At 40.8% G+C, this 27,615-nt stretch overlaps 1 protein-coding gene across 6 annotated transcripts in view; it reads right to left on the bottom strand.

Annotated features, from left to right (window-relative positions):
- The window catches only part of FRY (FRY microtubule binding protein), a 235,808-nt gene that overhangs the window by 134,666 nt on the left and 73,527 nt on the right, over positions 1 to 27,615 (bottom strand). Inside the window, exon 1 of one of the 6 annotated variants that reach the window (XM_052671116.1) lies at positions 25,182 to 25,832. The exons of 4 other annotated variants lie outside the window; for them this stretch is intronic. In XM_052671116.1, coding sequence (XP_052527076.1) covers positions 25,182 to 25,251 — 70 coding nt within the window. In that variant the 5' untranslated portion in view covers positions 25,252 to 25,832. Of the gene's footprint in view, positions 1 to 25,181; positions 25,833 to 27,615 lie in introns of those variants that run through there. One more of the 6 variants, XM_052671118.1, reaches the window with a different exon arrangement.

Below are 27,615 nucleotides of genomic sequence, written 5' to 3'. Positions count from 1 at the left end.
AATTAGCATAGAAAAGCAAAGCACAGAGACAAGGCAGGATGCGTTTTGTTTTGTAACTAAGGCCTTTTGGCTGACAGTACACAGTCTAAATTCCTTGAGATAAAACCAACACAGTATCTGTCCTTTTCCCATGCCAAGAGTCAGTGACAAACCACATATCCTTAAGAATAATTATACATCTGAATTATGCATCTGTTTAAATGACTCTTGAAGAAAACGCGCTTTGTTTTAAAACTGTTGTTGTAATAATAAAAACACATTATTAATCAAACTGTCAGGAATTTAATTTGCAAGGACACAGTACGCTGTGCCAAGGTTAGCAAAAGGTGCCTGGTGTGCCCTTTACAGAACATCCCCAGATTACTGTGAGTCTGACAGGTAAAGCGAGGTGACCTCACTGCAGCCTTTCAGTACCTAAAGGGAGCCTACAAACAGGAGGGGAATCAACTCTTTGAAAGGGTTGATAACAGTAGGACAAGAGGAAATGGTTTTAAGTTGAGGGAGGGAAGATTTAGGTTGGATGTCAGGGGGAAGTTCTTTACTATGAGAGTGGTGAGGTGCTGGAACAGGCTGCCCAGAGAGGCTGTGGATGCTCCGTCCCTGGAGGTGTTCAAGGCCAGATTGGATGGGGCCCTGGGCAGCCTGGTCTGGTATTAAATGGGGAGGTCAGTGCCCTGCGTGTGGCGGGAGGAGTGGAGATTCATGATCCTTGAGGTCCCTTCTAATACAGGCCATTCTGTAATTCTGTGATTCTGTGTAAAGAGACCAGAATTCAAGGGAAATTTGATGAAGAAAAGCCAACTAAAGGTCTAGAAGATTCTGTCCTAGTCATAGTCCAGAAATAGTAAGATTCCCATGGGTAATGTGGAGGAAGTAATACTTCAATGGAAGTATTATTTTCACAATTCCTTTGCATATTTTAACAAAAATAAACTTAATAGGCACAGTGTGAATGACTTGCCATACATACGTTAGGAATTAATTCCTTTAAATAAATACAGAGCTTCACAATGAGCAACAGATACTACTAATATCTAATGTTTCAGTGTTTCTGAATCTTGCTCAGGAGGATTTACCCTCAATAAATGATAGGATTATCATAGGATTATCATTTATTGATAATATTGATATCGATCCTATCACCAGATAGGATTCAGTGCCTATTTGAGTCTCACATCAAGACTATTTGGAAAGTGAAGATGAAAGTTACAGTGGTACAGGTGCTGGTCTTCCTTTCTAAAAGAAAATCAGCTTTATGAAATACATAGTTTGTTTACATACTTCGCTTACACCTTATTTATTATTTTTTTTATATTAAAGCAAGTTTTGCAGCAATAGATTCAGTCAAATGTAGCATTTGCAGCTAACATTCTCCATACAGGACATGCACATTCAAAAAGTAATTGCAGATCTCTTCATCCCTAGGAGAATGCAAGTTAGCCCACGATCTGGAATTACAAATGATTTCCAGCACTAGAGAAGGAAAGCTATGTCTACAGAGTCATTACTTAAGGCAGATTCATACAACATCTTCTATATGGACCTTAGAAGCTGTTAGAAAGCATGCAAACAGCTACTTTAATGTTTTTCATAATTAGCTTAAATTATATTTTGTAAGTATGCAGTAAGGAAGAGGGGAGGAGTGACTGAGAAAGGGTGTATTTACTCCCTGGTTTACCAAATTCTCAGCTACCCAAAGCCTTGCTTGAGGACAACTATTTTCTGACTGTGCTAAATGGGGTTTATTACAGAATCACTTCTGGATTAGCAAGAAGAATCACTTCAGTTTTCACATATACTGCTCTTCTTTTGTATTCCAGCCCTTATTTTGAACCCAGACTGATTTAACATCTTTATGAAATCTGAGTTCAAATCGCATCCCAAGTTCAAGACCCAGTGAAAAATCCAATCCCTTTTAATTGTCTTTATCTGACACACCACAGGGAACAGGAACAAAGGGCAGAACAGAGGGGATTCCCAGGTCCCACAGACATATTCCTTTTTAATTCTTTGCTTTCTGTACTTGCAAAATAGCAACTAACATTCTTCCCTAGGAATTCATTTCTATTCAGTTACCATTCTTTCCTTATAAACTAAAAAAAATAAAATAATAATAATAATCTGTCTTTTGATCCTGTCTTCCTGCTTCAGGAAATGTTATGGACCTGCAGCTTTCATTTTGAGAATCCTTATTTGGTATTCTTCTATTGTCCATCTTTGATCTGATTTTCATTTCAACTTTGTGCTTTAATTATTAAAGATTACAGTGTCTAGTCAAGGGATAGACAGGGATGGCTTACTTCATTTGCAAGTGAAAGGATTGCTCTGCAGAGCAAAATTCACTCACTGATAGCAATATGTACACAAACACTGCAGTTACAGACACAACGTACATACAATGTACAGTTTCTGTAGCAAAAAGCTCAAACTTGTTTTCTCTCTCAGTAGAACAAAGCTGTCTCCAAAACTGTAATTAAGACAAATCTCAGTGAACTTGCATTTTATAACGCTAGGATGTGATGACTCTTTCTCAAACCAATCAAGTAATTTCTGGGAGAAGACACTATGTCATTCCATGCTGCTGTCCTGATGCAAGAAAATGGTGCATACATACATAATACTATCCCGAATCACATATGGATTCTTCAGGAAGAGTCACTTTGGTTGAGCATCCAGAGAGATGGTCTGCTATGCAACAATTCCTTGCAAAATGAAAATCTGGGCACAGCATATGTGCAGAGGAGAGGCACACCATGGCAGAGGAGTTATTACTCAGTATAGAAGACAAAATAGAAAAGGTTGTGAGAGATGACCTGAGCCCTTCTGAATTGAAATTCTCAACATACTTGATTATGCTTCAATTGTAAGGGAGAACATGATAATTCATAAATTTCAGATTCCTCTGTTTCTTTAAATGTGCAAAGATGTACTTTGGGAAAGATACTGGTGTAAAATGGCATGAGGGAAGAGATAGGAGGAGATATTTTCAGTGATAAAGGCATTCCAGAGCTTGGTGCTCTGGAGCTCAGATGAAACTGAGATAAGAGCAACATTCTAAATTATTTCCATCTGAAGGCTTTGTGAAGAAATGCTCATTACATTTAGATATAATCATTCAGAATACTTGTTGAACTACAGGACACAGCTCCAACCTCGTGCAGACTTGGCTGGGCAATCTTACTCCAAACTTTCTTTTCCTATTATGATAAGAGATTGTAAATTCTTTGTGAACACAAGGAACTGCAAAGCCAGAAAGCAGGAGACTAATTAATGCAGCCACTACGCAGGGGCTGAGTTGCTGGTGAAGCGTAATAAGCACTGACCAACCCGGTTAGAAAAAGGAGGCTTGTGAGGCGTGCTTTTCTCTGTGGGTGCTTTGTGCAAATTTGTGCAAATTGCTTGAATGCTCCACTAGGAGATGAAGTAGCCATCTTTTGAGATGAACACCATTAATATAGAACCAGTTAACGTGGATACCTCTGTCCGATCTCAGGGAGACAGAACAGTCCAGGCACACACTGACATGCTCTGTCTGGTTGAGCGTGGTAAAGCTCCGATCAGCTTTAAGTGATGGAGCTCAGCCTGGCACCTCAGAAAGGCTGGAACTGTCTGCTCTGTTTTATTGGCCACCAGCAGCCTTCTGGTCACATTCCAGCTGCCAGCAGATTGGTGCAAAGCTTTGTAATTCGCATATGGGCACTGCAACTCTGTGCAGGAGAGAGGCAACTGAGATAAGACCCCTCAGAACAAAGTGGTGGGTGGCACACATTTTGTTCTCTTGCAACAGAGCATGTCTCTGTACACAGGGGACTCAAGAAAGGCAGCAGCCAAAACAAACAAACGTACAGGAAATCCTGTTGACTACGTTCATCCCCTTTCTACAGCCCTTTTCACTGACTTGGCAAAACTCCTAGTAACTAAGATGTAAGATGTAGACTTTCCCTCTCTCCCTTTCCTGAGTCACTGGTCAGAGTTTGTGCTGCTTAACAGTGCTCCCAGCATTCTCATCTCAGATCCCTGCAAGACATCTGAGTGATGCAGGAAAGCAATCCATACCTCCCAGCCCATTCTCTTTGCTCATCAGTTCTTTTTCTGCTCCTTCTCTCCCAGATTTTTGCTTTCTTATTTGCATAAACTGTAGCGTATGAGCTGAAGATATATGAGAATCTAGGCATATAACATAGAGAAACATTTTTAGCTGGATTTATTTTAGAATTTTCTTAGTTGGTTTTATGATTAAAGAATAAAAAAGCTAAATGACATGGGAGAATCCCAAAGAGATTTTCAATTACCATTTGAGCGTTCCATCTGGGGATGACTTCTCAGTAAAGGAAATACGTTTATTGCCTCTGATGGCTCCAATTCAAACATAAATCATTTTCAGTTTCTGTGCTTTATACTGTAAGGAAAAGCTGCCTCTTTGAAGGCTGGCTTGGTAATAACTATACGGGAGCCTTTCCTATATGACTTCAAATGCTTTGTTATCTTTACCTGTTATTCCAAAATTAAAAATGGCTTTAAAATAAGGGTGGGAAGATCTAATCAGATCATCATGTTCAGATGAGTAGATCAACAGACTTTAGAACAATTAAAACAAAAAGTATTGCATTTCTGAAACTCTGACAGATTTTCTTTGGGCTCCAAGTTCTGATAGAAAAGCTTTTAATTTTAAATAAGGATGTCACATTCTTTTATACTTTTTTATATGCAAAGTTAAAAACCTTTCCTTTGGTTTCAGTGAATGAGAAAATAGCTTCCTGTAGGTTTTTCAAATGGATGTTTTGTTGGGTTTGCTTTCCTTTTAGAGACATGGAGATGAAGATATTCCCGTCGTTTTGTGGCTGATGGGTGTTAGCAGAAGAATTATTTTTAGGGAACTTGGAAAAGCGCCGAGGAAGCACAAGACTACAAGGATCCAAAAGAAACAAAATGATTACTTCCAAAAGAAGGATGAGCAAACAGAGAGGATGTGACCTGCATCTCCCATCCCTATACATTTTCTCTTGGAGAGAGGATACCTTTCTTTCTCTTCCTAAATGTTCTACAATAAAACTGCGAGAGCATGGGAAAGACAGAATATTGAAAAGATATTACATGTTTGCACTCTAGTCCTGTTTTGGTTTAAATACCTATCTCCGATGGTAGAACCAGAACCTTGCATGAATTTTTTTTGTCTATCAGTCCACAATTCCTTTTCCAAACTACAGACAAATGTTGGTTTGTGCTGATAAAAACTCATGTGTTTTACTGGAATGGAAACAGCCTTTTGGTTAGGGATGATGTTGCTTCTTCAGAGTGTATGAAAACCCGTAACCAAACGCACTTTTTACTGCACAAAAAGAAGCAGGCTATGGCTCATTTCCTCCTGCAAGTGCACGGTCTGAACAGTCAATAGTCTGCTTATGGCTAAGAGCTGACTTCTTATTGGTTTTTGCTGATTTCACACTGTAAAAAATATGAAGTCATTTTTAAACTATTGTGTTTCACAACCTAGTACTACACTGAAGGAAAATCTTTAAAACTGTACTCACTTCCTTAACCACATCTCCTGATGCACCTAATTGCTGCTTTTTAGGGAAAGGCTCAAATTTAGCCACTTAGAAGCTAAATGTTGAGCTTAACCTTGCCATCAAGGCTCCAGGTAAAGTAAGTGAAGAGAGACTCATGCTTTGAGGTGATTCATGAAATCTTTCTTACAGTCTTAGATTAAGACAGAATGAATCCAGTTCTAGTGATTGCTGAGGAAGAACTGACAACAAAGACAGGCATCCAAGGCTGTTAAGAGATGACTGTCATTCTCAAGTCTCTAAACTCTTCAAGAGTATCCTGTACAAACCAACTGCATCACGCTGCATTTCAGCTGCTGCTGGTGAGGCTTCATTATCATTGATTGTGTGGGTGGAAAATGGCACAATACCAGGAGTAAACCAAGCTGCGAGCTGGCACTGTGAGCTGGCAAACTAAACCTCTGCAGGACAAGAAAACTTTTACAAAATGTTATGAAGCTTTCTGTAATGAAAGCACAGTGAGACTTTTGTGAATCAACACTAGCATGAAAATAAGTCAGACTAATCCATTCATATTATCCCCTGCAATGCAGCAAACAAAGTAACATTTATACAAAGAAAAACGAGAGCAAAAGTTTTGCAGCCAAAATCAGGATTAATAACTATGATCAATCCTCTACTCTTTCTTTTGATTGAATCATTATTGTTATTACTACTGCAACAGCACACTCACAGCATTGTCTGGCTTCTATACTGAATTAAATACTATTTGGCCTCTGCTTATAGGAAACCAAACATAAAACCATCAATGTATCATCTCTTGTTAGCCATACACTATTACAATGCTGTAATGTCTAGTAACTCTTATTAACAATATAGTAATAGCTTTTCCTTTAAAAGGTGAACTCCCTGGCTTCTTAGCTATTAAGGCAAACATTTGCTGCTTTATTAGACTCAGACCCCAGGATGTAAGTATTTCTCCTTATATTTCAAAATACATAAGAGCAAGACAAGAACGATTTTACCATCCATGTTAGCTTAGTGCAGCTTTTTGGTTGTCTAGCTCACCTACATCCGCTAAGTGAAAGACTTTTACTTGAGCAGATCAGTGAAGCATGTGGGCTTTAGCTGGGATGTGCATACATACTGGTCAGCTGCAAAAACCCCACACAGCTCTCCTCCTGGTCAGGAAGCCATTACAGAAAGCTCCTTCCATATATTGAAGTGTCTAAATATCACTGAAAGTTACTGCCAGAAATACATTACTGAACAGTTAGTGTCTCACCTGCTCCTATAGATAACACAAAATGAAATAGGAATTGATGAGAGAAGGCTTCAATTGAGACAAACTAGAGCAAACATTTTATCTCTCAGTTCTGTTCCTGCACAGTTCTGGTGACCCTGTGATGCCAGAAGACTGGGGATGGGATTTCCTGCCCTCACTTAGAAATCCAGCAGCATCACATGTAAGTCTGAACCACACGTTTATGCTTTCCTGTCGTCAAAGGCAAGGAAAAGACACTTGCAGAGATGAAGCCTGCAGCAGCTAGTTATGAGAATGAAGAAAGGTTCCTGGGCTGATTATCCGATTTTCCTAATACTCAAACACCTTCAACACTGAGAAAAGAGAATAATTTCTCAGAAAAACCTAAGAGCTTAATAAATTCTGAGAATCATAAACAATTATTTTTATGGGATATTAAAAGTTACATTCAATATTACAGAGGGGTGGGACTAAACTTACATTGTAATAATCTTTTTAAAGTGTCCATGAGGACAACCCAGGCAACTGTAACACAGGGAACCTGACATATCCTCAGGAACAGATGCTTTGATTCATAAAGAACTAAAGTATTCTAACTTAATAATGCCATAAGTATAGGTTTGTGGAAAGTAGATTTTATTAAACTAATGGTACCTTTTTATAAGATTATAAACTTGGTTAACAAAGTTAAAAGAAGGAGTCTTGTATTTCTATTCGATAATCGGATCGGTACCTTACCAAATTGCAAAATTAGAACCACGAAATCAATGTATTACAACAAGAACAAGTTAAAAGCTAGATAACAGATACTTCTCACTTTGCTTAAGAGGGAATCATACCCTAATGCTTCTAGTGGAGTTACAAAGATCACTTCTCAGTGATCTTACCCCTTCCATTCATGACCTAAAAGAAAAAAAGAAACAACACATTTCTATGGAGTTCACAGGAAAACAGATTAACAGTGGTTGCCAGAAAATCACAGTAAAGTAGTCATTCTAGTTCGAATAGCATTAGGAAAACTATATGCAAGTATACAAGAGATATTAATTCTAACATATACAGAATTGCATATCCAGAAAGAAAGAATGCATGCCACAAGGACGGAATAAGTCTTTCTATTCCTGGGAAGCACTGATTACAAAAAAGGCCTGAGACCAGGATGACTAATGTGTTGAAAACAGGCTGCTATTCTTGTGACCTGAAGAGCTATGGAGAGCCTTTTCAAGCAGGATAAACAAAAGCAAAAACAGGAAACCTCTACTGCTGCACTGCCAGAGGCTTTGCAACAGCAGCTGGATGCTCAGTCCCATTCTGGTGCCTGTAACTTGAGAAAGATGCTGATGAACTAGAGGACATTCAGGAAAAGCAACTGTAATTAATTACCGGAAAACTTGTTTTAAAGGTTAGATTAGCCTGACCATGAGAAAGCTATTGGGTCATTTAATCAACTCGTCTAATGCCAGGAGTCACCTATTTGCAGACACACTGAGCCACTCAACCCAAAGTGCCTTTCTAGACAATTCAAGCAATCAGGCATAATTCATCACGTTCTAATAAAAACGTCCAAACAGCTCATCTGAACTGCACCCTGTCTGCTGCTAACAGAAAAGCTTCGTTTGAGTGGGTCGGGTGCCACACGAACCCTAAGGATGCTTAAAGATTATACAAGAATATTTCCATGCCCGCTAAACACAGGAAAGTATCAGAAATTTGCTGATAGACAGCTCTTCATTCATTAACATCCAATGGCTGGAATTTTGAACTAGACAAATGCATTAAAGAAGTTAAACAGAAAAGAAAGGAAATTAACTACAGAAATGCCATTAAGGGTGGTGCTGATTCCTCCATCAGTGGAAATTTAAGATTTTTTTTTCTTTGAAAATGTGCTTTAGCTCAAACAGAAATTAATTCAGAGAAGCCATAAAGCCTGCTCTATGGGGAGAACAGATTGGATGACACAATGGTTTTTCTGGTTGTATAATTTATGACTTGTTGAATACATTAGTAGAAAACATATCACTGAGAACAATCTTTCATTGGTAAAAGGATGATACAGATGTTCTAAGAAGGATTCCTCTATCTCTAATCCACAAACTATCACAAAACAGAAGACTGAATGCCCATCAGTACTTGATTTTTCTTTGTACTTACCAGTACAGATGTAACTTCTGTGATCAGAGAATCTGATCACAGTAAGTCCAATAATTTCCAACCATGCAAACATGCCAAATACACTTTGGAGAGGTTATTTTGATTTCAGGGTTATTTTGTAGACTAGACCTCAAGAGAACACTAAAATGGAGGCAACCTTCTGGATGATTCAATTCTCAGGGAACATTTTAAAAAGAAGAAGTCAAATGAGAAGGTATATTGCCAGAATAACTTTAAAATATCCCTTATAACTAGAAGTTTGCCATAAGAAATTGCTTATAATGAGAAGTGAAGCTCTCTGAAGCCCTGTGATGAGCTCCATCATATTCCACTGTCTGTGTGGATGCCTGAGGACCCAGAGGAATTATGGCTGAAATGCCATTACTGACAGCATGTCCACGTACACTTGAGATGTACTGTCCTCAGAATCTGGAAGAGGCTAGAATCACATCTTTGTCTATGATGCCTGGGTCAGATCACCTGCAAATGCCTGCTCGCCTGCTACTGAAGGAAGCTGAATCAACATAAAGATTCAAGATCCCCTATACAGTAGCACACTCCAAATTAAGTTCAGTTTCATACTTGAGCATACAAGGAAGGTTGTGGGAATGACATTACACAATTAGACACAATTAGATATCCTATCTACTGGCTGTGATTTTTTTCATTCTTCTTCTATAGAGCATGAAGAAATTCACTACATCCAGTAAACTGTCCTGCTTCTGTTCCACGGTGTACTTTATAATACTAAGTGCGGGCTCCAAGGGGACAGGAGAAGATAATTATATTTGTACCATTAAGTAACTAGGCCAGAACACATCTGTAAAGACTAATTCTCCTTGTAGAAAGAAATTAGAAACAGAACCAACCCCAAAAACACACAAATGATTTTCTAAGTAAGTATAGAATCAAAAAGTTATTTCAAAGGAAAGAGCATAGACAGTGCCAGTGTTGTTTCATAAACTGTGTTCTTACTGTAAATTCTATTAGTTCCAAACATGAGATGTTGTTATGGGACATCACTTCTCATCAGACACAATGACAAGCTATATTAGCATAATGGGCTGTTATTCCCAGATCCATGTGATCCATGGCAACCCACTGATAATAAATGGCTTTGTCTGGGTGTCAGTAAGAAAGTATGTACAAAATTATACAAAGCTTCAAGTACCTGAAATGGTGCACAAGGCTGTTAATAAATTAGGAGTTTAAAGACTGTCATAGACATTTTTCCATATACACAGGAAAAAGGGGCTCTGACATTGTCAGTATGTCCTCTATCTTCTCAGCTAACCACCACCCTGGTGGGGACCAAGCATCTCTGAGACACTGCCAGTCATTGCTCCAGTCAACCACACATTTGGGTGCTTAAACCCTACATATAGGGCAGAAACAAGAAAACTGATCCAAGCAATCAGCTCCCAGTTGGATTCAGCTGAGCCCAGCACTCCTGCAACCACATCCCCACACCCTTGGACAGCATACCCAGTGTACAAAGCAGAGCAGAGAATCTCTGTTTTTGTAAACTGTTTGTAACCAGTTCTTACATAAGAGTTTAATGCCTACAGAACAAACGCAGAACAAGGTAGCTTTGGGTTAAATACTTAATGTTACTCCAGAGTTTTTGAACTCCCTGCTAGGTAAGCTTTTGTTTTCTGGCCATCATCTGGAATGGTAAGGATTAGCCATGCTATGCTTGGTCAAGCTTTGTCAAATCTGAAGAACAAATCCAACGCACTTTGAATTAGAGATTAAATGTAACAGCAAGCATGACTGTAGCTCAGTCACTGTCACTCACGGTGAGCAGCAATTAAAAAATTATGTGATATATTAAATAACATTAAAATTAATATGAAATATAAAAGTATTTGGGCAAGGGAGGGCCTACATTTGTATATTACTTCTGTTCTTGTCCCTATCTGTGTTACCAGTGTTGCATGTCTGGCCCCAGTCCAGATCCTTAATTTCACCTATTTTCTGGGGTCTGAGCCATGCTAAACACTTTTGGATTATTAAAACCAAGACACTTCAGGGCACATATAGCAGTTATGGCTTTGGCTGCCTTCTGAACACAAAATACAGCAGGTGCTAGTGAAATTTACATGTCTCCAAAGATCTCCATAAACTGAATGGAGCTTCTGGAGTTATATACCCATTTGTTGTCCTACAGAGCAGAACAAAGGGTAGGACAAGAATCAGCCCCCAAGGAACTGCTCTGGGCAAAGAGATTTCTGTTTTGGTGCGATGTATCTTCGCAAAATTAAATGTCACCATGTAACAGGGGAACAATGTGCAAAAAACATAAAGGAATTTTTAAATATTATTCTGTGGACACTATGATTTCTATGTACTCAGTCCAAACCAACCAGGATCAAGCTACTAATCCAGACTAAATGAGTCTTCTGCATGGGATAAAAAGATTCCAGGATGGCGACCAGTAGAGTGAATTTTCACATGTACTAATTTATTATATCCTCCTTCATTCTAACCAGGAGTAAATGCTACATTTGTGACAATAATATTTATCACACATTATTTTCTTTACTTTTAGGAAGAGAATGAATAAAATCGTGGAAGGATTACATTGAAGCAGACTATTTTAAAGAGCCTGGGTATGTTAAAATTAACCCTCATGTATACCAGGCACATAGAGAAAATCACACAGATGGATTCTCTCTCCTGCAGTCAGACCCAAGCTAATTGGCCCTACTCTCTGTTCAAGTGAAGGCACAGAGAAAACCCTAGGACTCAGCATTTTGTGCATGGGTCTGCTTCACTCTGTGAACAGACAAACCAGAATTTGGATATCAGATTTGAAAGATGACAGAGAAAGAAATATTGTGAGGAGGGGCAAGACACATGAGACAAGTCACTGTTTAAAGAAATAGAATTACCTCATTCATGTATTTATACAGATTTCAGGCACATATCTTGATATATCCACTTGCTCATTAATTCTGACTTATGTATAAAAATCTGTATGTCCATTTTCCAGCACACAGGGGAATTCACACTCAAATGGCCACCTTAGTCACTCAACAGACAGAAACAAACCTCTCATTTACTTTGCCTGTAGTGGCAGAAGAATAAGGACAGACGCACCAAATGAGCCGTCCTTTGCCAACTATCTGCAGTAAGGGCAACTTATTTCATGCATGGCTTAAAACAGAAGAAAAAAAGAAGCGGAGGGAGTGTTGTTGTCATTGATCACTGATCATTTGTGTCACGAGACTTTTCTGAAGACCTTTTTCTGTGCTAACTAGCAAATTACACTATGCATGTTCATACACACACATACATCACATGTAGATTCAGATCTCCCAGCCTAATGTTTCAAGTGCTCCTATAAAATAGGTAAGCATGTTCAACTGTAAAATATCTCAACTTGAAATATCACTTCTGGATTTCATGTAATAAAAAATAAAAGTTCGTGGCAATAAATCATGCCCTGAGGATATAAATATAATGATACATGTCTAACTTTTAATGCATGGCATTTAAGTGAGGCAAGCTTTACTAGTATGTACAAATAATTTTGAAATTTACTATGTAAATGTTTAGGATACGTGCTTGCTGTGCAAGAAGAGCCCACTAGCATTATATCTCTATCTATGCATAAATCAGAAAAATACTTGATTAAAATAACTGGCATCAACTTTGTAGAAACTACTTCATTGCTTTGCAGGAAAAAATGCTTTTTGTAACAAGAAAATTAGTGCATACTGCAATAACAGTCTGTATGGTGAACTATATATAATGGTATTAATATTAGGCAGGAAGCCATTGTAAAAACATATTGATTTGATAAGAATTTGCTAAAATTAAACAAGTCTCAAGGTTGCCAGTAGTGTGACGCTCCCATTCTTTCCATGAAGGATTAGCCAAAGAAATGAAAAAAAGCCCTCCCTTTAATTGCCATTCCCAGCAGCTCCGCCAAAGCCCACAGAGCTCAGGATTTCTCACTATGGGCACAGCACAGCTGGGAATTTGCACAGGTGCAGCCAGAGAGGTGCAAGTACCTCTCACTGCAGTCACAGAAGATAGCCAACCCTTTCCTTTCCAGTGAAGAGCTGTTCCTTGCAGTACGGTTTAAAAACACAGCCATTCTTGTTTGTCACATTTCAAAAATAAAGCCTATCTCCAGGGACACCCTTTCAGATACAATAAATGCCCTCTCATTTCACTTGAACTTCTCACTCATCCGCTTTTTCTTTGCAGATACTTACATATGCTAATTATCAACACCCATATACTATTAGCCTCATTCCAAATCCCTACAGTGGCTACAAAGTAAAACAGACCTTAGAGTCCATCCCCCAGAACACAACTGCTCCCCTCCCCTGGTAACTCCTCACTCACACTGCTGCTGGCCCTGGGCATGGGGGCAAGGAGGATGCTGTGCAGGCAGGAGCAGGCAGGAGCAAGCCTCAAGTCTGAGACCTGTGCCTGGGAGGGGTCTCTGTCTCTCACCTCCCTCATCTGCAGGCTGTTCTCTCTTGACTCTCGCAGTCTGGTTTCAGCTCACTGCTGTGTTTCTCCCACCTCAAGATCCCTATTTTGGTTCCAGGCTCCACTTTGCCACTTTCCTTGCCCAGACAAGGGCACACTTATCTTGTGCACCCAGCTCACCCATCCCAGTCCTGTCCCTGCTATTCTCCATAGCCCCTCTCCAGTCTGCCCTTTGCTGGCTTTCTTTCACACTCCTTTACATCTTTTCCTGTCCCACTACCCAGGAAACAACCATTCCCCATTTCCAAAATCTTCCCCCATGACAAATCCTCTGCTTCTTTTCCCTTCATCCTCGGGAGCAGTCCTTCTTGGGCTTTTAAACAAATTCACTCCCCTCCACCCTTGGTTTCCTTCTGCATTCACCTTCACAAGGCAGCTGGCTGCAGAGCTCCTGTTCCCCACTCACCCCCATGACCAACTGTGAGAGAATTCTTAACACTGGACATGCTGGGACTCTGCAGTGGAAGGTGTCCCTGCCCATGGCAGCAGGGCTGGAACTACGACGTCATCTTTGAAGTCCCTTCCAATCCAAACCACACCATGATTCTATGAGCAATGCTTCTGTAGGAAATTCCAACGTTCATTTTCAGGGACATTTATTTTCAAAGTATTTCAGACCAAACTACTGAGCTTATAAAAAAATACTGATAACAGAGAATGCTTCGGTTTTCTTTTCTTTTTCTTTTTTTTTTTTTTTAATTGAAAAAGTAGTCATGGCAATATACAGATATAATTATTAACAAATATTCTCCTTTTTTTTCTATCATCTCATAAAAATCCAGTCTCTATTAACAACTTTTACTTAAAAATTAATCAAAGTAACAATTCTAATTACTCCACTATATTCCAGTATTACTGTACTTGCCACAGAAGACAAGTTTCTTATAGAGCCACTATCATAGAATGGCCTGGGTTGAAAAGGACCTCAAACATCATCTAGTTTCAATCCCCCCACCATGTGTAGGGTTGCCAACCAGCAGACCAGGCTGTCCAGAGCCACATCCAGCCTGGCCTTGAATGCCTGTGGGATGACCTCATTGCAGCCTTTCAGTACCTAAAGGGAGCCTACAAACAGGAGGGGAATCAACCCTTTGAAAAGGTTGGTAACTGCAGGACAAGGGGAAATGGTTTTAAGTTGAAGGCGGGAAGATTTAGGTTGGATGACAGGGGGAAATTCTTTACTAGGAGTGTGGTGAGGTGCTGGAACAGGCTGCCCAGAGAGGTTGTGGATGCCCAGTCCCTGGAGGTGTTCAAGGCCAGATTGGATGGGGCCCTGGGCAGCCTGGTCTGCTATTAAATGTGGAGGTTGGTGGCCCTGCCCCTTTTAGGGGAGTTGGAGATTCATGATCCTGGAGGTCCCTTCCAACCTAGGCCATTCTGTAATTCTGATTCTGCTAATCCTGATGGCACACAGATAAAGTGAGTGCTGAAGTTATTTGTTTCAAACATAATCCTTCAAAGAGAAAGAATTATAGTTATTTTCTCCTCACTTGAGGCATCAGTAGCAACAAATATGCACCCCGTGGAAATTAAAATAATCCAAGGACATTGCAATTTTAAAATTACTACTTACTGCCAATTAAAAATCTCATTACAAGTAATAACTAGTTGAGTCATGATTCACAGTATGCCATTTAGCTACCAACAATCTGGAAGAAGAATGGTTCTTGCAGCAAAGGAAAAGAAGATGGGGTTATATTTCCAGTTCTAATCCAGGTTGCAAGTGTAATCTTGTGTGTCTTGGTTAATTTCTCTGTCTTAATTTGCTCAGGAATATGAATAAAGGACTCATACATCTTTCTTGCATGTGCATGTAATAATGCTGAAAGAATTCAAGTCTGTAAAGCTTCCAGATGGTAAGCACTGTGTTAATATTATTATAGCATACACCTTTGCAAGGTATTTGCACCAGTTTCCCTGCATCTGAACTAATAAATGACAATGTTCAACTTCTGAACACTTCTAAAATAAGTAATACTGCAAGTTTTGCGTGCATTCCCTTACAAAGGTGTGACTGCAGTTTGTCCTGTGGCTGGGACATTTGCAAAGGTTTTGACAGCATGGATTTTCTTATTCCTAAGAAGCCCATGCTACCATTTTTCTTTACTCTTCACTAACAGCCTGTATGGGAACTGCTGAGTCACGGCCTGAACCTCTGATTAATCACCTGAGGTGAGCCTTGAGTCAGCCAGAGGAGCACAGCTGAAGGCAATTCACCTGTGCTGCCGGAAGGGGGGGAGCCTGGCTCCACCCCTCCTGGACCTATTTAAGAGCTGGCTACCAGAGGGGAAGGATCTCTTCTGGAGATCCCCTCTTTTGGTATCTTCTGGTGAGCTCAACCCACGGGTAAGCTCTTCCACTTATTCTCTTTTTGTGATTGTTGTCTGCTTTGCCTTACTCTCTTGATTATATTGCAATTATAACATCTTGATATCTATTGATTATACACAATTATATTGTGACTGTAACATCTTGGTTATACACAGCCTCACTTTACAAGTACTGCAGGAACTTCAGTATGTTTACTTGTTCTTGATTTTTTTTCTGGATTTGGTCAACATGCTCAGAAAAGGCAGCTCACTGAATAAGCAGAAAGGAGGCTAAATTAATTCTAATTATAAGGGGCTAAATTGCAAAATGTGATGTCAGGTACCTCAAACTACTTTCAACACACGACACTTCTCTAATCCTCACAGAGTAATTCTGATTCCGAAAATATACAACATACTACTGTGAATATATGCAGAAACAAACCTATCTGCAGACCTCTCATGGAAGAACATTGGATAGAAATTCTATACAGTTATCCTTCTGATTAAAAAGACACACTGATCAGATATTTAGTGACGTTCATAAATAACAATCAGAAATGCAGTAAGAAAGATAATTATGTATGGTTCTACTTAACAAAACTTGCTCAAGGGAATCAATATCAAAACAAATAGATAAACAGACTTTCTTTGAAGTTTAATTTACTCCACATACAAACTGAGACTCTTCAAAGCCACAGAGACACTGGAGTGTTAAATAGCCAGAGATTAGGAGCAAATGTTAGCATAAGGATCACGGTTTATAAGAGAATTCCTGCAAAACAATACCTTTGGCAGACTTCTGTGCTGAGTCAGGCACTACTGTTACTTAAGAACTCAAAGGAATACTTACGAGTCTTTCAAAGTCAAGTCTTCCAAAATAAAACTAAAACCAACTGTAACTTCACAATCAGAAATAAAGCAGAGAGCAGTAACAATCTTTTCATCCATTCCTGTATAATACTGTATAACCCATCTAACATCTTCACTTTGGACTATACAAGAATCATGTCTTCCAACCCCCTTACAGTCGCCTCTTTACTTGCATGCATTAATGCATCATTTGGCAGCAAATTTCTGAAATTATAGAATGTATTTGGGATAAAAATTGTGTATCTGTCCCTCAGATGGGTCTGGATTTTTTATGTCTGAAATTTTTGCTAAAGTTGCAATTACAGACTTAAGCCTCTTACCAGGGATTCATCTCCCTGGAGACGACTGATGTGTGTCACTGCAGAAATCCCACAAGATGTACAAAACACATTCAGATTTCTCTTCAAACTAGAGGCCTGAAAAGCACCCCAAAATCTCCCTGCTGAGCTGTGGGAAAGCTGAAACTCAGTGGCCCTGCAATTGCACGTATGACCTTGACATTTGTGCACAAGCATCGATGTCAGTGGTCATCTCTCTGTATTTGTGACCTTTGTATTTCTTGTGAAGGAGGAAGCAGGCAGCACTTGACAGCTTGGTGATGCCACTGCTACTTGGCTCAGAGCAAAGCACGAGGCCCATGTTTCTCAGATGGGTTTTCGTTCAGCCACTTGCTTCAGCTGGCTTTGCTGTTGGCTTTGAAGAGAAAACCTTTGTCATCCCTCAGCTGTGAATGTTACGATAATTTGGGCTATCTCTGCACCATCACTGCATGCCTGGGCAATATGTATAAATTCTTTCTTTGTAAACAAATCCCTGCTGCCACCTCCAATGCCTTCTTAGCACTGAGCTCAGCCATGAGGAGCCTGATAAGCCAAGCTGGTCTCCTCACATGACTGCTTGCTCCCCTAAGGATTGGTGTGTCCTGCTCTCGCACTTGGAAGATGCTGTTCTCAAGGACCCAACAGTTTTCCTGAGCTCCTTTGGTCTTCAGTGGTGATCTAAGAGGTCAGGTTCATGAATATGCTGAAAGCTACTCTCAAGTCCACAACTTCTTTCCTCACTTTCCTCAGGATCTTGAACTCCAACCAGCTCTTCCTTGTTAGTGAACACAATATCCAGCTGTGCATCACCAAGCTGTTATTCCTCAGACTGGATATTAGGAAAAATTTCTTCTCTGAAATAGTGGTCAGGTGCTGGAATGGACTGCCCAACGAGATGCTTGAGTCACCATCCCTGGAGATGTTCAATAAATGTTTAGATATGGTACTAAAGGACACAGATTAGTGTGGTTACACTGGTGGTAGCTGAGTGGTTGGACTGGATGATCTTGGAGGTTGGAAATGATTTTACGTTGGCGATCTTATGATTCCCAGCACCCTTGAAGAACACTCTTGACTGCTCGTTTCCCACCGGGTTTCACTTCCAGGAGACATCAAGAGGTTAAAATTCCCTGTGTGAAGTAGTACCTGCAATTCACTGGCTTTCTCAAGTTGTCTCAGAAAGACTTTGTTTATTTCCTCACCCTGATCAGGTGGCCTGTAACAGATTGCTGTCATCACATCACCCTAAAAGTCACAGTATTGCCGGATCACAGAACAGTTTGGGTTGGAAGGGACCTTAAAGACTTACTGTTCCAAATCCCTGCCATAGGCAGGGACACATCCCACTATACAAAGTTGCCCAGGGCCACCATCTAGCCTAGCCTTAAATAGCTCCAGAAATGGGGTAAAGGCCTCTCTTCTCATTCTGACCCACGAACTCAGACAGTCATCCACCATTCCACAGAAGAACTCTGTAGTTACGAGAAGCTTCTTCACCAGGATAGCAGCCTTTGCTCCTCATCTTCCCTCCAATTCTTCCCTGAAGAACCAGCACCTACTATCACAGAGCTCCAGCCTATTAATCCCATGACTGTTGCTGCAGTGATATTCAGTCTTGTAAGCTCTAGTTCCTCCTGATTGTTTTCCAGACTGCACATATTTGTATACTTACACTTGAGGTGGCTGTCCCTGCATTCTGTTTTATAGCTCCTGAAGGTCTCCATTGTTCCCACTACTCTGCATCCTTTGCTCCCCACTTACCAAACTGTAGCTCCTTTCACCGTCATTCCTAGTTTCAGGCTGTCAGCAGGCTGACAAGACTGTTGGCAGATGTCTTGCCCTGCTTTGTCGTACTACTGAGCATCTTTCCATTTAAACTATTTAAAATATAAATAGTGTAAGAACTTAAAATAACTGGCTTGAAAAAGCTGCTGCAAAGTTTGAACACAATACTTAGTATTCCTTTCAGCTGAAGCACTAGCCAAAGGATTCAGAGGAAAGATTCAGAGGAAAGTACCTAAGGAGAAAGGATTTTCCTTCTACGGACAATTGATTCAAATCTAGTTTAGATAACTGCAGTGAATGAAAAATCACCTACTAACAAATAATTCAGCTATCTACCTCTGTCAAATTATTCTGCAGACCAAATCTCTCACAGAAACAACAATAGCAACAAGAACTCCACTACTGATGTGCTGAAGCAGAGGAGAGAAGGATGCAAAAGTTCGATTGGCCTGAAGAAGGAACTAGCTCTGAAATTCAGAAGCGGGCAGGAAGAGGGGAAGCTTAAGAAAGTAAATATGTTTTGCCAGCTCAACAAATGTAATAGCAGGAATCTGCCAAAATCACCTCCTGCTTCTAGCCCTGTATCCATGTCTGGCAACATTTTAGGCAGTTTATCTGTCAGGATGTTAACTCTATGGGGAGTTACAAAGGCAGAAAAGGGGTGGGAACAAAGGGTACAGGGACAAGAGGCTAGGGTGAGACTGATCCTTCCAGGCACAGCTCCTGCAAATCCACATCTACTCGTGGTGGGCTCAGTCCCTAAAGGAACTCTGTTTTTAGAGCCATCTATTCCATTGTGTGATAGCACTTAATAATGGCTTACAATGATCAAGAATGAATATAATAAATAACACTGCACAAACACAACCATTTGCAACTCTGGAGATGCAGAAATTTTTTCCTACTATTTGCAGTGGAAATACACAGGAGAATGTCTGACATATTAATGAGTACATCAGAAGTGATAGATGTGCAAAGGAAACGTTGAACAGCCTTTCAGTTTATGCTGGTGCAAATATCTTTTACTACTTAACAACAGATATTTTTGTGTGCTTTGCATGCCCAAGGTAACCTGTTCATTATCACTTTCTTTCATATACCACTGCTTTTTCTGTGAAAAGAACAAATAAATGTTGGTTCCTTCCATAATGCTTTTGAGTGGTAGCTGTGCTGGAGAAAAAACCAAACTCTTGGTAATGTGATAAACCAAGACTACTTCAACATCACATATCACAGATTCATCACTCAAAGTAGACACCAACATTATAACAATTCTTTTTTTTACAACAAATGAAAAGATTTGAACTTAATGGCATATCTACCAGTACTCAGTTTATCCAGTTTATGCTCAGTCTCCAGACTACATTTTGAGAAAAGGACTGAAGCTTAGCCGCAAGAATTTATGCACTAAGGCAGTACTCAAACTATTTATAGATGCTTATGACAATAATTCAAACTTCTTAAAGACAAGCAATCTAATTCTGTAAATAAACTGAATTTTGCAATAGGGCGTTTCTGATTCTTGCATCCTTTTCTCCTCCTAATATGGTAGAAACAATTCTGGAAGGTCCTGAAGAGAACCACCACCATCAAAATAAACCAAAGTACTTTTTGTAAGAGTTCTCATGTCCCTAGAGGCACAAAACTTCCATGTTTCCTTATTTCTAGGAGGAACAACGTCAAAATACAAATTCTAAAATGGGAAACACCCAGAACACAAACACCCCACTGCTTTAAAATCTTTTCTTACAGCCCTATGGAGCAGAGTATCTGATCTGAAGATAACTACAAAGTTGCAGTGGGAGGCAACAGCGACCACACTTAGGCAAGTCATGTTTCTGCTGACAAGGGCAGACTACTCCAGCTGAAGAACACATTAATCACCCTAACTCTAGGCTTGATGCAGACAGCGATCAAATGTCCACTATCCAAGCCAGAGGCCTGATCCAAAGCCTGAGCAGTCCAAACCTTCATCCTAGGGCTCTCTAATGGTGAAGGCCATAGATGTGGCCAGCATTCTCCACGCGTACTGGCGTTGACACCTCAGCACTCAGCAAGAGAAGGTCCAAGCATGGTCCTATCCCAGGCTCAGTATCACCATCAGAATCAGCCTGTTGCCCAACTCACTGCAGCCAAACATCCCACTTGGCCTGGGCTACTTCCCAAGCTGCAAGCCACCCAAAAGGCAAGAGGTAATCCCATCCCTGTCGGATGAATTTTGTCTGTATAAAGGGTGAATTTTACTGCTGAGTGTATCACACTATTTTAATGAAAGATTAAGTGTCCTTCTTCCTGCTCTGACACAGTAGAAACATTGCTTCAGGAGCTCAACAGCATATGGCTGACTGTTCGGCAGCCAACAAGCCCATGGGAAGCCCATTGGTCATCAAGAACTTTCACACCTTAGCCCTTCTGTCAAAACAACTTGTGTGGATGCTAGTGCCATGTTCAACTTGGGACACTAGTCCAGCTGGCACAGGTCCTCCAGGAATACTCTGGGATGCTGATGTGTTTGAGCCCTGCAATCAATAGCTTATGCAGATGCCTATGTGGTCCCAGGATGAAGCTGTCCCTGACGCTACTGAGTGGCTTTTGACAGCCACTGTTACAGGGACCGGGCAGATGGGGGTTCAGGGTGATGGAGTTACAGGAGGATTGAGCAATGGGCTGTGTACAGCACCAAAATGTAGAGTATGATTGTAAGGGATTTCAGTTTGGATGTGTGGTTACTGTGGAAGAAGATATGGAAGTATAGGCCTGAAGTCCTGGTACTGAAAAAGGCTTTTAACAGAATCTCAATTACATACAAGGGCACAGAAAAAAAAAAAAAAAATTAACATTCAAAAGGGAATAATTCCAAACCACTGAGAAACAAGTGTTGTCATCCTTCCATCCTACAAGAAGCAGAAAATAATACTACAATGCTCACTATGCAAAACGTGCCCCCTCATCTCATTACATGAGTCACCTTTAAACCTATCTCTAGTAACTAGGAGACAGTGCAGTGCAGCTCTACCAGCCCCCACTGCAGCTGACCTGTGGGAGCACAAGCAAGCCATCCAGATCTTGAGTCTTGATTTCTTCCAAGAAGGAAGTATAAACATAACTGCAGATATATCTACAAACCATAAAAAGCAGAATTTACCACAGATTTCCCTACACTTTATTCTGATGTCACTTCAGCTTATTGTAGATTTATTCTCAAACTATTATTCTCGAGATGATTTCTTTTTGAAAGTATGAATTTGGAAAATGGATTTCCAAATTAAGTTGAGATTCAATCTCACCATCCAAATCATTCAAAAAGCAAAAAATTCTATGGGAGGAGCAGATTCAAATGTTCAACTTTTTCGGGTACATCTGCCGCTCTTTGAAAAAAACACAGATTTTACTTTAAAAACTATTGGATGATATTTCCATGACATTTTTTCTGCCCCACTTTCAGTGAGTCCTGATCTGTTTTTGCAATCTTAGTGACTCCAGTGGTCCTGAGTGAGTACAGCTCACCTGGAGTAAGCACAGCAATTCTGGCAATATTTTCAAAAAGAGGTAATATAAATGATGAGGCGTTTGATAAGCAACACAGAGCTGAGCAAAAGCCCTTACATTTTTAAGAAAATCTCAAGCCATAAATGGTACCACCTAAAAAAAAAAAAAAGCTGAACATTTTCCATCCAGAGAATCCTAATACTGATCTCATCTCCAGCGCATTACAGGAATGGCTTTCAGACCTGCATGGCGTGCACTGTATCTTATTGACACGTACAGAGCAAAAGTCTGTTCTGAGAGCTACACACAGAATGTGAGGTCTCTGTTTGGTGGGATGATTCAAAGGCCAGACTATGACTCTGCTTTTTTGTTGCCTAGGGAGAGCAGGGCATGCTCACTGAGAGCACACAACGGACTGTACCATCCTGATGAGAAGAGTTAACAGTTACCTCAGATGACCTGACTCCAGTACACATCAATTAACTGGTGCCTTAGCTGGTTGCTGAACGGCATGATAAACAAAGAATCATCCTAGATGAACATCTCTACATAAGCTGTATGGCACTAACCAGAAATCCTGGCCAGAATTACAAGAACGCTACTTTTCAGAAGACCTGAGACAGGAAAATCAGAGCAACTGATTATCCATACCATATCTCATGGTATGGAACAAGCAACAGGTGCAGATGGCTATCTATTAGAAAATGTCACTGCTCTATGTGAAGTTAAAACACAAAGAAATGGAAACGACTGGTTTCAGCTAGATTATAAAGCACAGGAAGGATAAACACTATTTACAGCTACTGTTTCAAGGTACCAATTCACAAAAACATGTACGGATAGGACTTTTACTACTGTTAACATTTGAGCAAGACATATACTTAACCACCTGCACCATTTTTTTTCTTTTAAATACTATGTTAGACCTCTTCTGATTAGGTAAAGTGTCCCAGCATAATTTATAGCTTACTCCTGCTCCTGGGTATGCAGACACAGCACCTATTCTCTGAATAACATGTCCCTGTGCATGCATGTGCAGGCTTTGCAGCCGTTCTCCAAGCAAGGGAAGTGTTTTCCTCTGCTCCACCCAGCACATAACAGAGCTGAAGAAAGCCCTAGGTCTTTTGAACTCCCTGACGGTTTCTTATCAAATTGTTTGTTTTTCAGCTAGAAAGGATATGTACAGATTTATAAACACAGCCTTCCAGTCTGAAAGAAATAAAGAATTGGCAACAAGTCAATCTGCATTAATTTATTCTATTTTCTCTTACTGTTTATTCAAATACAGTAGAAAGCATGTTTATCAGCTAAAAGTATGTCACAAACACCAATTATTCATAGAACACCTCTGTTTTTCTAAACCTATTTCACTTCAGGAGTTCTGATTTCAGACTGGAAACATCTCTGATATTTTGGAATACTTTCAACATCAATGCAGAGGAAAAAAAAAAGATTAAAATGTCATCCTTCCCTTCGTAATGTAGTAATTTTTATATTATGTGCTGGTTTTACTCAAAGTTTCAGCAATACATTACAAAAATAGTGCCAGAACTGATCAGAACTGAGCTGATGTCTGCATCATGCAAGTGATTTGTTTTTCTTCTGTCATAAACTGGGTCTAGCTTGTTATAATGTGCTGTCACAATACACACTGATGTTTTCATTTGTTAATTAACATTAGTCCAAAAAGGTGGCTAAATCACAAAATTCCCCTCCAGCCCTTGTGATACTGACTTGAATGAATATGCACAAAATAGGGCAGATAAGCAATGCTGCTTAGGTAATTGCATTATTCCCTAGTGGCTTCATACTTGAGGCAGAAAAACAGATTCAAACAAGCACTACAGTGTTACTGAGGTTACAAATGACCTGGAAAAATAGAGTTTCTATGGATATCACTTAATGAAGACAAGCCTAGCATGCCACTTATCCAACAGCTATTTCCATTTCTTTGCAGGTACCCAGATACATTCCTTGCATGAAACAGGCTCTGCCATTCTGTTTATACCACAGCATTTTAATGCAATAGTCTATAATGCAGAAGTTACTAAATTATAAATAATGATCAGAACCTTACTGCATACACAACCAGGTTGGATTTTTCCAGAGACATCCTCTTCTACCTTCGTAAAACAATTAATTATAGAGATCTAGTACTGTTAATGCAAGCTCACATGGAAAAGGAATATGCTGTTCATGTATTTTAAACAGTGGATTTCTGATACTTATCCCATGGCCTTACATAATCGGAATACATTTGCAAGCACTAAATGTTATTCAGAAACCTTATTATATTTCTCAAATCAGAAGGGTGATTGATTTAGACAGCAACAGACATTAGGAACAGCAATACTGAAAAGACCAAGGAAGACCAAAATGGCATTTGTTTACATCCTGCAGAACCCAGCTTGGATGAGGTAAACAGACAGATTCTTTCTGGATGGAAATATTGCATAAGATTCTGAAATTAAGCACAGAGGGTGGGAAGTGCAGCTATAAGTAGCTGATGTTTTGCTTTTCATCACATTAATCTAACGACTTTGAAACCTAAAGCATAACCATCGGATTTTTGTCCCCGGTGCACAATTAATAAATCCCAAGTTCTGAGCAACGCCACACCCTTGTGATTAAGCAGCATTTTCCAAAATATTTAGATAAAGGCTGAACAAATCAAATAAACACGTAGGCAGGAAATGCTGTGTGGAATGCACTCCTGCAGTGCACTGACAGAGACAGCCAGAAAGCAGCCTAACTTCAGAATTCAATCAAGCAAAATCGAGCATAATCTCATTACGGTCTTTGCAGTTAATGAAACCTACTGAAATCTGACACTGATTTTCAGAGCTGGTAAAAGCAAGATTAGATGGTTTACACAAGACAAACACACAGAAATGCTAAGATCTCATCCTTTAGGTTATCCTAGCTATTTAGCAAGCAATGCGTAATACGAAAAGATTACTCTTCCGCTACTCACTATTGCTCCAGGATTTCAGTAAATATTTGATACTGATTTCAAAGAAGCCTGAATCCTGCTGGCTAGCCATGTCTGCTGCATACAAAGAAGCTTCTCTAATTCTGAGCAGCTGAAGTGGCAGGTACTGTGTATGTAGCTGTGACTGTCACCAGTCAGTGATGTAAACGAGGGGTCACAGGAGGAAATGAAGTCTCCGCAGATCCACTTCTTCCGTTCATGGTAGGTAAGCTCATTAAAAAAAAAAAAAAAGCAGCTCAACAACAACAACAAAAACACACCACGAGGTTCTGTCCTTTGCTCTTCCTTCGGGGCTCGTACTTAATTGATCTGCGGAGGTTTTTATTCCCCCACGCCCTGAATGTGGATTTTCACGTATCGCACTCCTCCAGCGGGCAGCTCCGCTCCGGCCGCCCACGGCAGCAGCCCGGCGCCGATTCCATAAGCACAGCGAGAGCCTCCCGGGAAGGTGCGCTGCGCCGGGCTCAAGCTCTCTCCCGTCAGCGCGTCTGCGCCTCCGCCGGCAAGCGCGGGGCCAGCTCGGAGCTCCTCGGCACACGGCTGCGTGCAGCCGCGGGAACCGCACGCGGACGGACCGCTCGTTTGCACGGTGGGCAAACGAGAAGCTCTAACGAACCTCCCCTGCGCGCTCTGCTCAGCTGCTCCCCTTCCGCCCGCCCGCCCGAGCGGCGCGCCGCGCCGTACAGCACCGCATCACGCTGCGGTAAAGCAGCGCTGCGCCCATCATCTCATGGCAGTGATGTCTCAGAAACGGGGCTCGCCGCCAGCCCGGTTGCACAAGAGAAACACTTTCAGGGCACCGAGACCGCTTCGGCTGGTTCTGCTTTTCTCTCTCAGCGACAGAGAAACGTGCTCTCATTTTTTCGTGACTTTTTTTTTTTTATTCCCCCTTAAACAAAAGACGAGACGGCGAGCTGCATTCCCAGTGATAAACAAGACCGACAGCTCCCTGCCTGCCGCTCGCCTCCGAAGGAGACACAGAACGCTCACAGAATCACAGAATGGCCAGGGTTGGAAGAGACCTCGAGATCACGAACCGTCACCCCCCCCCCCCCAGCACATGCAGGGCCACCAACCTCCACATCTAAAACCAGAGCAGGCTCCCCATCCAACCCGGCCTTGAACACCTCCAGGGACGGGGCATCCACAACCTCTCTGGGCAGCTGTTCCAGCACCTCACTACTCTCAAAGTTCTCAGTTTGGTGTCATTTTTATCCCGAACAATGTCATTTTCTTTTAAAGGAAAGAGAACAAAGTGATTGCATTGAGGAAAATGAGGAAGAGGTGATATTCACCGCTTGCTAACCACTGTGCATTGTCTACAAAGTGTTTAATTGCCAGCTACACGTTTCTCATTTTAAGGCTTTATTTTGAATACTTGTAGCACATCACTATGCACGTCTTAACAAAGACAAATAAGAAGTGGCAGTTACCCAAATAGTTTTGTTTCTCATAATCTTGGTACCATCCCTCAAGATACTGTTTTCTGGGAATAACAGCGCTTCTCTCACTTCGTGGTACACATTTCCTGCAGCATCTCGTAATTACAGTCACTGAGCCAAATTGTAGTCTGTTCGCTGCTGATTCTTCAAAAAGCTTTGCCAGCGATTATATTTCCAGATTATTTTTAGTTTCAGTATGCAGAATATTCAATCTTTGGGTTGAAAGCTGAGGCACACAAGGGTCACCAAGTCCAAACTCCTGCGGTTCTCACTGAAAACACGCTTGATGCCTTTTGTAAACACACTGCAGATGGAGATAAGGTTCCGTGCCCGCAGAGAAGGAAGGCTGTTGTGGAAACTCTCTTTATAAACCTTCTTTCAATTCCTAAACTGAGTGCACTCGAAGCCAGTTGACACCCTTTTTTGAAGATGTGTAATCAGAAATGTTTGGAGTACTCTGGGCAGCCTGGTCTGGTGGTTGGTGACCCTGCACATAGCAGTGGGGACGGAACTAGATGACCACTGTTGTCCTTTTCAACCCAGGCCATTCTATGCTTCTACACTCAAGGGGGACCTCAGCAGCTACCAAAGAGATCTGAACAGTTTTCCCCCCATCCTGCTAAACATCACCCCCTTTATATCACTCTGGGCCCACAGTTTCTTTTTCTTAGAGCCCTGTCTGTTCCCCCAACCCTGGCAATGCTTCACTGTAGGCCACCACCTTTTAACCAGCAGACTCCAAGCTTTCACCATGAACATTAAACTTAATGGCAAATACAGCTGGTCCCAAGACCTAGGACTGATGACTTCATCCCACTGATTCAGTTTTCAGCAGACAGCACTAGCCAGGTTTGGAAGCCCTCATCCATTCTTGCAAATGCTGTATTAATACCCGTGTTCGAGGATTTAGATAAGCACCTTTGTAGTGCTGCATCAAACGCTTATCTAAAAACCACTGATACATTAATTTTATC

Source organism: Tympanuchus pallidicinctus, unplaced genomic scaffold (assembly GCF_026119805.1).
Source record: "Tympanuchus pallidicinctus isolate F22 unplaced genomic scaffold, pur_lepc_1.0 scaffold11, whole genome shotgun sequence".
NCBI classification, from domain to species: Eukaryota; Metazoa; Chordata; class Aves; order Galliformes; family Phasianidae; genus Tympanuchus; species Tympanuchus pallidicinctus.
The sequence above is the reverse complement of the archived record's forward strand: the minus strand, read 5'-3'. Positions and strand labels throughout refer to the sequence as shown.